The sequence below is a fragment of the Barbatula barbatula genome, assembly GCF_947034865.1.
Source record: "Barbatula barbatula genome assembly, chromosome: 9".
NCBI lineage: Eukaryota > Metazoa > Chordata > Actinopteri > Cypriniformes > Nemacheilidae > Barbatula > Barbatula barbatula.
The window spans coordinates 556745-567317 of NC_136772.1; the positions used below are offsets into that span (position 1 = coordinate 556745).

The 10573-nt window shown below is 38.6% G+C and overlaps 1 protein-coding gene across 1 annotated transcript; it reads right to left on the reverse strand.

Annotated features, from left to right (window-relative positions):
• Nucleotides 1-326: 326 nt before the first annotated feature.
• On the reverse strand, nucleotides 327-10567 carry egfl6 (EGF-like-domain, multiple 6). Its single transcript, XM_079463878.1, has 13 exons — nucleotides 10519-10567; nucleotides 8863-8969; nucleotides 8295-8387; nucleotides 7809-7928; nucleotides 7245-7364; nucleotides 6119-6253; nucleotides 5879-6001; nucleotides 5143-5205; nucleotides 4583-4777; nucleotides 2015-2086; nucleotides 1846-1941; nucleotides 818-1080; nucleotides 327-692 (listed from the first exon to the last, which is right to left on the reverse strand). Exons 4-13 carry the CDS (start codon nucleotides 7879-7881, stop codon nucleotides 585-587), a joined length of 1248 nt encoding a protein of 415 aa, XP_079320004.1. The 5' UTR covers nucleotides 7882-7928; nucleotides 8295-8387; nucleotides 8863-8969; nucleotides 10519-10567; the 3' UTR covers nucleotides 327-584.
• Between the last annotated feature and the right edge of the window lie 6 nt (nucleotides 10568-10573).

Below are 10573 nucleotides of genomic sequence, written 5' to 3' on the forward strand. Positions count from 1 at the left end.
CAGCAGTCTTTAATATCATTATACAGCAGTGACAAATAATAACGACGTGTTTAAAAGCAGCGTTAGGCAATTACTAGTTTCTAAAAACATATTTAATAGTGTAATTAGATTACTGTACAAATGACTCTCTCCAAAAGTATTGAATCATACACTTCATGTACTGAACTTGATTAGTTTGTGATTCGGAGTGGCTCTTTTAATTCATTCATATAAATCATATAAAACTACAATAAAGTAATATTATAACTTATTGATTAGTTACACAAACACTGTTTAAAAGTGAAGCGAATCATATTAATAAACGGAAAAAAGAAATGCACAAATGATAAATCACTTAAAAATAGTTTAATGTAATGCCAGTTTAAAGCAAAATGTACAGCTGTTACAATGTTTATATAATAATCATACAAATACTGAAGGGGAATCCAACCGAAAACGTGGATAGAAAAAGACAATAACACATACATGAATGACTTTCAACAGAATTCTTATTGTCTGTTTTAACAGGTTACCACCCGTTTACCATTACACTCAAATCTGTCTTATTGTAGAGGTTAAGACACACACCGTCCTCTGTGTTGTTATTAAAAGATGATAGTTTTATCATCTGTACAAGATCCTGAGATCAGAACCACATTATCCAGACCGATCTCACCAATCACTGATGCCCCACGCTCAGCCTCAAAGATGATCTGAGGAAACAAGAAATCAAATCATGTCATTCAATCTGCTCACATTTATTCAAAATGTCAATATTTCAAATCTGCCTTTCGGTTACAATCCATCGCCCTTAAAGAACTGTCAGAAGAATTCTTACCGCCTCTGGTGATGTTTCTGTCCAGGTGATTGTGAGATTCTCGGATTGCCAGTCCTGATTGTGACTTTGCCTCCTCTCCCAAACGGCAGAAGCGCTGTTGTCCAGCTTCACCCGCAAGACGCCCATCTGCTGTCCCAGAACACGATAGTCAAACTGCAGACAGAAGCTGCTCTGACGCATGTAATCATCCAATAGCAACTTCATTCTGGCCTGCTCCTTTCTGTTGCCAATGAGGCCATAGAGAGCCATGTGATAATCCAGACCTGAAAAACACAAACGACACACTCACGGTGTTAAATCAAGTTATCTTTCAGAGTTAAAACATAAGGGTTAATACAGTATACTAAAATATCTGTTGGACTAATATATGGGAAAATTCGGTAGCACATGATAATGTTTCCTCAGCATAATTTCATTATGTTCAAGTTAATAAGTGTTTTTAGTTGATGTGACAAAACATTTTCTTTTATCTCTAACAAGACATGAATTTAACAAAGCTTAATAAGAAATTAATAAAAGTTTAACAGCACACTACCTGTGCAAAGGCAACGCTTTTCTAAACAATGGTAACCACAAAACCTAATAAATATATCTCAAAGATAAATGAACATTAATTTAGAAATGTCTATTTACTGAAAAACACATAAAACGACACTTAATTAAGAAAATAAGTCTTAAAATGCAGTCTTACACAAAGCATGCTGGGAAATATGAATCCTCTGCCTAGTTGTGACAATTATATGTTTACACAAAACAAATCATTTATGTAGCGCCAACATCAATGAATTAAGTTACTGAACGTGAAAAAATCATGTTGTGACATTATTTAAATTAATCAAATTGGACAAGCGGCTAAAATCATTTTATTAGTGTAGTTTGTGACCGACATTGCATGTCACGCAATCATAAAGATAAGGTGTGCACTAAAATGTCTTTTTCAATATTAGATAGCTATTGAAATATAAATGGGTGTGCTTTGTCTTTCACCAACATAACAACACAACATAAATTAAGAGTTAAATTTGTACCGTTGTCATTATATTTGATCATCCAGTCCAAATCATCTTCATTCTCCTGAACCCACTCACAAGCCCCGTGATCAAAGTTACAGTCCGTCAGGAATCCTGCGCAAACACACGTCATCACATCACATTACTGTTCCAAAGACAGAATAAAGCACAACACGACTTGTCTTACTCTCTTTCAGCGGTGCTGCTTGGATCTCCTTCGGCTCTTCAGGATCATACACAGGCCCAAACTCATCTGGAACTGAACGAACAAACATAACATTGAAAACACTTTCAGTGTTTACAAAATGTAATTTTCGAATTCAAAATTGTTGTGTTTGGGCCATTATTCCAAAAGGATTCATCTGCCAGATCACGAGAACGGTCGGTGAGAATTTCATTGATCTTAACACGAGCGAGATTTCATTCACAGTTTATAATACAGACGCAGTCTGGTGTTGAAAACAGTTCTTTACATCTTTAATAACTGTCGTCAGCTTTAAACGGCCGTCCAAGTTCAGAAAGATATGATAAGGCACTTTATTCACACACCACTCCCTTCACGCGCACTCTGAACTCATCGGGAGACAGAGAGACTCCATCTTATTCTGAAATGACAGTCTGAAAGTGTGCTTTGTGTGCAGCCTTGAAGGGGAAGTTCACCCAAAAATCTACTTTGTGTGATTTTTGACTCACCCACATGACGGTGAACATGTTACGAAAACTTCCGGCTCGTTCGGCGCACAAATGAATATATTTAGGAGAAATGCCACAGATTTCCAGGCCTCCTAATAGACATAATGGTGTCAGTTGTTGTCAAGGTCCAGAAAAGCACTAAAGACATGTGACATCGGTCCATCCGCTCATTGTGGATCAGTGACGAGAATGCTTTATGTGCGGAAAACAAACCAAAATAGTGACTTTAAAGTATATAGTTTTGTCAGAGAAATCTCTGGGATGTCACCTAAACATCTTCATTTGTGCTCCGAAGATGCCGGAAGTCATGTGAGGGAGTACAAAATCACACAAAGTAGATTTTTGGGTGAACTTCCCCTTTGCAGTGCGCAGTACGGAACATTTCACTCCGTCAATATGCGATCGCCTTCCTCCATGGGAAGGCCCCCCAGTTGAGAATATCAGTGAATATTATTTGATATATCAGCCAATATTTATGTTGAAACACGGATGTAGACGTGGCCATATGTGTGTGTGTGTCTCCTGACTGAAGGTTTAGAAGAGCAGACGTGTTCTCAGGATAATTGACCGTCAAACAGCTGTTCTCCAGCACACTAATAAAAGGCTCGAGGTCTTTCCTGCCTCCTAATCTCAACACCACGGTGGAATTTTCTCCCCAAAGCTCATATGTGTCTCGGGCTTGTCTCCTCATGTCTAATGTCTAAATCAAACATGAAGAGCTGATGCTGTCCAATTCTGTCTCCACGAGAGATCCCGAGCATCAAACGCTTCCTTAAACCCCTACATACCGACAACATGAGGAATGACCATATACGTTTGATAATCTTTCACCGTTAGTTTGAGGTGTTTGTGTCCTGGAGTCACGTGACTGTGAAGTTTAAGGGAGGAGAGTTTTTCTCCAGCGGGTCACAGAGATGCGGAGCATCCATCATGTCTGACGCTTTGAACGATCTCTTGCATTTCAGCTTTTGTTAGTGTGAGACCCCACGGAACAAAACACAGCTGTTCACTTTTCTCAAAGTGTCTTTACACCAACAAGCAACCGAATGAAAGAACCAGAAGATGAAAGAAAGCCCCTTTCTGTGCTTTCCTGTATCTCAGTGGTAAGAGCATTGTGTAAACAACGCAAGGTTGTCTGTTGGATCTTAGATACCTGTGTATAATGTATAGGATAATGCAATGTAAGTCGCTTTGGATAAAAGCATCTGCCAAATGCATAAATGAAAATGTAAATGTACTAAAATCTCACAACGTCTACGCGATGCAAGAATGTTTCAAGAGTCAGCTATAGATCGTTGTGTTTTAGTCTATGTATATATATGTTTCAATAGGACCACGTGATCATAAATACAGGATAAAGATCTTCATTCATTCCTCACACGAGATGAGTTTAATAAGCTGTTATTATATACAGAATGTTTCCTACGAGCACAATTAAAGCTTCTCAACTGAAAGAGAAAAAACCTGAAGTGAAGATATATAAGAAGATTCCTCTCTGTCTGTACATGTACAACACATCAACATTCTGTACATACAGCTGTATTATTCCTATGACGGTTGAGTTTGAACACGTCCTGAAGATCCAGTTCTGAATCCAGACCTCGTTCCACTTTCTATTTTCTTGTATTGGTTAAGTTTTTATTTTATTTTAATATTTTGTACCATCAATGGAAGCCTACAGATTTGCCTGAATGAAGTGTTTTGACTCTAGATGACATTAGTGTGTGTGTGTGTGTGTGTGTGTGCAGTGTTGGGTGTAACTAGTTACTAAGTAATTTTTGACTGTAATTTAATTACTTTTCCATAAGTAAGGGATTACTCTTATTTTTCTATAAACGAATTACAGTTGCGTATGATGTACTTAAACTAAATACTGTGTGTAATATATGTGTGTGCAATAGTGGAATTGACAACAAAATTCAAAGTCTAACTTTAAAATCCCTGCTTTAATGTATAATTCTCACTTGTGAAATACTTTGATCAGTTAATAATATTACTTTATTGTAGTTTTATATGATTTATTTGAATGAAATAAAAGAGCTGAACAGCAGCAGTCACTCACAGAAAGCATCTCCTCTGGTGTTCAGCGTGTTTCCAGTGTCGTCGTCCTCCTCCTCCTCTTCCTCAGGGAAGGTCGTGGTCTTCTCTGGAGGACCCACATAAACCTCTCCATCATAATCAAAGGGTTGCATGCGAAGTCTCGGAGACTCGGTCACCGCCGCCTCTGGGATGCTGTTGTCAGGGACATCAGGAATGGCTGTAGATCAAAGAAGAACATTAAAGCAACTGTGTGTAGATTAGAAGAAGCATGATAAACTCTGGACTGATCTGAGTCAAGCCGTGGATCATTGTCCGTTTGATTCATGCGATTACAGCGCTGCATTAAAGCTACGACGTGCATTACATGCGACTGCGTGTGCTGCTGTGAATGAAACGGTTTCATGCCAGGTATTGTGTGTGGATGAAGACAGACACTAAGATTCAATACAACATTATTGGGTCACAAAGCCTCAAGCACATGGCAGACGTTCTGCTAAGTGTTAAATGGTCAAGTTTTTAGCTGTTGATACATTTAGGCAACATTCAGCCTGCGTTCTCCAGACGTTCTCCAGACGTTCTCACCATTGAGAAACCCGTCAGCACTGCCTTTATCAGCATCCCACGATCTGTGATAAAACGGCTTTACTACAACAACACAGAGGAATGCATTTTATTGGTCAGAGTTTGCTCTCTTAAAGCTCAGATCATCTCAGTTATGTTTCTTTTTTTTCATTCAGCGAAACGATTGACCTTCAGCAAACGTGCAGTTCAGTTTACTCTTGATATAATGTGATGAGAAATCTGATGTCAGGTTTTGTGTCCACCTCATGTTTAATATAATTAGATCTGAAACTCCACAGGAGACAGCAAGAGCCTTTACTTGATCAATTCAGAAAGAAACACATTCAGTTTATTTTCTCAGATGGAAATGTATTCATATGTGAGAACAGATTCATTTTGCAGCCTCAGAATCTGGACACAGATGGTGCGCGTCCATCCGGCCATCATTTCAGCGGTCTGCACAGCACAAACTCAGATATTTACACATGTGGAATTTCAATCTCAGACGGTCCCTGCGCAACATCGCTCACATCCAGAAACTCTTTAGAGGAAATGGCTTTTGGATTCGCTGATGAGAGTTCAGCTCTTCTGACATTTTTGTTATTTCTTTTTTTGAAAAAGGTCAGACGCTGAACATGAAATTTATGTCAGATTCTTTACATTCATGTGCAATCCACTGCCGGTCAAACATGTTGCTTTTCTACATCTCGATCTGTAACTAATGTCCAGTAGATATGTCACAGACGTGCTGTCTCACCTGAGCAGTCGAAGCCGCGGCCGCGGAAGCCCTGTCTGCATTTACACTTGTACGATCCTTCAGTATTGATGCAGTCAGCATGAGGACTACACTTGTGAGTCTCTGACAAACACTCGTTCACATCTGACAATTACAATCAGCAAATAGCATTATTATAAAGAGAAATCACAACAGCTGTACCACATATATACAGCACATCATACAGTAAGTTTTATATGAAATAAAGTGTATTTTTCTTACCAACACAGTCATATTTTCCATTGATATATTTCAGGTCCTGACCGCTCTGACACTTGCAGTAGTAGCTTCCGAATGTGTTGGTGCACTGGCGATTAAACGGACATTGATTCTTCCCTGTCGCACATTCATCAATGTCTAAAGAGAGACACAAGAGTTAGAAACACATCAAATATTTTCTATTCTTTAAAAAACCTAAATGTAATACTCATTTTAACCCAAGGAGGCCGCCATGTTCTTTTGCAATGACGTGAAATGGTTGCACACACAGCTAGAGTTAACACAGACACACAAATCAGTTCTTCAGTAAATATAAGGTGCTGTAGGATAAAATGTTATATTTAAATATAATGCTCAAATAATAAAGAAAGAAAATAAAGACGCTATTTGGTGTATTTTCATTTTAATATTGTTTGTCAGAAACAATACACACCTGCATATTAACCAAAACCATTTTGAATGTATTATATACACAATGATTTAGCCGTTATACAATGCATTTTATCCAGATTTGGACTTTTTGGCGTTGATTTATCAACATCAGTATCAACATGTTCTTGTCTTCGGTCATTATCTGAAGGGGGCTAATATTCACGTGTGCTATAATACAGAATAAATAACCAAACCGCAGGCATCTTATTATTGTGTTTATCAGTATATTCTCATAACGTATATGATAGTGGAGGATGATGATGTCTTAAATAGTCTTAAAGGCGGTTGTTTAAAGCGATGATTTAATGCACGTTTGCCTTGAACAGACACTTACTGATACTGAAAGCGTTCTTCTTTGATGGCAGGCAGGCTTGTGTCAAGAGGACATACCGCCACCTACTGTCTCTGTGTATATCTGATCTTATGTTTGACATCTCATATTTTACTGTTATAGATGGAAAACATGTGAGATCGCTGTAGCGTTAAGAGAACGGGTTTAGGTTGCAACCATTTGACGTCTGGGATTTTGCCTCCAAGTAAATGTTTATGAATGCTGTGACAGTTACACTGTTTTTTATTTCACATTGATAAAGTCAATGCCATTGTTAATATATTAAGCCATTCATCTCTATATACCCAAGGATCCTTTTAAAATGATGATAATGATGATGCTGATGGTGGCGTGTGATGTTCTCACCCACACAAGTCTTTCCATCCGGTCCCAGTTGAAGACCAGCAGAAGGACAGAGACAGCGGATCTCCCCCTGAACCTCCTCACAGCCGTACTGACAGTGAGCCAGTGTACATGTCCTCGAATCTGATCATGTCACAACACATAACAGTCTTAAGAAGCAGATATTCATCCCCCCGAAAAAATACAGATTCTGACTTCATTTACACTCTCTCATGTCGCTTAGGACCCATAAGCCTGAAATCCCACATGATCATTTTAGGTAACACTTTACAATAAGGTTGTATTTGTTAACATTAACAAATGCAAGGCAAGTTTATAGCACGTTTCGCACACAACGATAACTGAAGAACTTACATTTCCATTAATTCCGAACATAAAACATTTGTATAATTTTGAAAGAGTTGTATTGAGTGTTTTTATGATGTGTTTTCTGGCGTGGCATCACAGATATGGTCACTATGAATTGCTTGTTTTGTATTGTATAAAAATGATCTTTTCAAATGAAATAAAAACAAAGTACGGTATGACATGAAGACAATGAAAGCTGTTGACAATAGAGCTACTCACTAGCACACGAGCCGTCGGGCAGCAACATGAATCCATTTAAACAGTAACACATGTAGCTTCCAAACGTGTTCATGCAGCGATGCTCGCAGGGCCGGGGCTTTACGCCGCATTCATTCAGATCTGAAAGACAAGCGACGTTACTGCCAATGTTCAAAATACTAACACACACTTCAGTCTGTTTCTGGACGATCCAAACTCTTTACAATCATGATTGAATTACTATTCATATCAAAGTAAAGTTAAATACTTTAGAGTAGACTTTAAAGTCACTTTAGGTAAAAGAATAAATATTGTCGACTCATAATTTGTTTGACATTTTCACTCTACAAAATATCCTGTTTATTTCTGCGATGGTAAAAAAGCTCCTGAAATACATATACTGCATACTTCACTTCCCATAGTTCATATGTAGTATGTGTGGCATTTGCTAAGCTAGTATAATGATTGTAAGTATAAATCAAATGATCAATGTTTGACGGTACAGACCTTGAGTGCATGTTTTTCCAGTGTACCCGGGGAAACACTTGCATTTGTTTGGACCGACACACTCGCCGTGTTTGCATGCCGGGTCACATTGGGCTGGTAAAACATTTAACAGGAGAGATATATTAGTAAAGGAAAGAGTTTAGAGTAAAGTCACGTTCAGAGAGACACCGCACAGACATCCATGTCTGCCAGACCTCCTCTAACATTCGATGCGGTTTGAAAACAGCGCACCGCAAGATTTCACATTAGATTGTGGTTGGAATATTTGCCCAATGTTTCCACGTTACACCAGTAGAAAAACATCACAATCAAAACATTTCTCTTTGCTTCGTTGGTTTTGGAATGCACGTCCACAGATCATATCTGTATGGATGTTGTATTTGTTTTTATTCACTAATAACCAGTCGGTCAGATGAAGTCCTGAGGCATTCACAGCTCATTTTTACCGAATGCAGACCTTCCGCAAGGAAAGATGTTTGCTTTTGGTTTTAAGGTAAGAAGCAATTTCGTTTAATCATCTGCAAATAAAATCTGTAAAAAGGATCAGTCTCATCACGAGATCATTTACCTTCACAATGACCTTTGCTGTTTCTCTTCCATCCATAGCAACAGTCCAGCCTGCTGCCATAGCGACACACACCTGTCTGACTGCGAAATGGGATTTGTCTTCTTTGCCTTAGTGGGAGGAAAGCGTAAAATAAGATGAGATCAGATGAGATCTCTTTAAAATCTCAATTATTTCTCTCAGACATCAATGAGATTACAAAAAGATTCAATGAAAACACTCAAGTCTCCTGAGTGTTCAAAGTCTCCAGAGATGTGAGCAATGTGTTTGCAACCAAAAGTCAATCATTCTCAGAGATCTCAGTATGAATATGAAACATTTCTCTTGAATCCTCTACGATTCATTTACACTTCCAGACTCTTCATGTGTTCACACTATAACACTCTCCGTTGATTCTCTTTTTATTTCTCTTGTAAGCAATCTTAAGAGCAACATCTGACCCCTGGGTTTACACTTGAAATGAATTTCTATTTTGCATCTTTTTGCTTTGAAATGATCTGTAGTGTAAAAAGCACTGTATAGATAAAAGGTGACATATCATGATAATCCAAATATTCAATACTTCCTATTGTGTAAAGTGATACAGCTGGATGTTTTAAAGCTCAATGTATTTTGTATGTTAGTTCTGTCGTGCTAATATAGCTATAAAAACACAAAAGCTATAAGCAGAAAGAGAGATGACAGGTTTTGTTCGCTGATTTCAGCAGACGTGACTGAGCAGATGGAACATCTTGCATCTCCTCTTAAAGGACGATTTAAACTCTGCTGTATATAAACCGTGGACATCACACGTCCACAAGGACACGATGGGACTGAAGCTGATCGTGTTTTTTATAGATTATGTGTTTTAAAATAGGTTTTATTCAGATGTTAACCCCTTTGGTCTGGTTTGAAAATTCTCATATAAGCTCCAGACACACTACTGGTGAGTGAAACACCTGCTGAAATAACACAAGAGCGTCTCAAGATTGACATTCTCTCCAGATGTGTATAATTCTGCATGCTTCTCATGTTGGTACCTAAATCTGTCCCGGGCTCCAGAGAGACTGAGTGAAGCGACAGAAATAAACCGTCCCTCCAGAAACCTCCCGACACAAGCAGATGGGATCCGCTGGGTGACAACAGGTGGACCACGAGTATAAACAGTTTGCTGTTAATAATAACAGTAGCTGCTCACTTTTGCCATCTTGGGTGTTAAAGCGGTAGCGTGCCGCAAAGAAATAAACAACTGTTTACTCACTACAGACCCGTGGTTAGAAAATGACCAAATGCACCTTCAGAACCGTTTGTCATAAACCAAATATTACCCCTCACAAACAACACTGACGTGGAGACAAATGTTTCTGTTATCACACAAGAAAATGTCCATCAAAAGTAAGTGTTCAGACCCTCGATTCTCAGATGTTAAGAGAAAGACCTCAAAACACAATCTCTGCCAATAACAATGCCATCACATCAAAATCACACTACAATGACATCGCAGTCGCAGTTTAATCACATCCTCTCCCGTATCACAAAAGATCACTTACAGAACTGTATTCTGCATCAGATTCGGTCGCTCCGTACCAAAGGAAAAATAAATCACTAGGTTGTGAAAGAGAAACCTCAAAGCTGAACAATAACTCAAGACAACAGAAAGAGAGTGTTCTGGTCACATACCTGTTTTCAGCAGATCCCAGAGAGACACACAAGAGCAGTGACAGAGCACTGATCC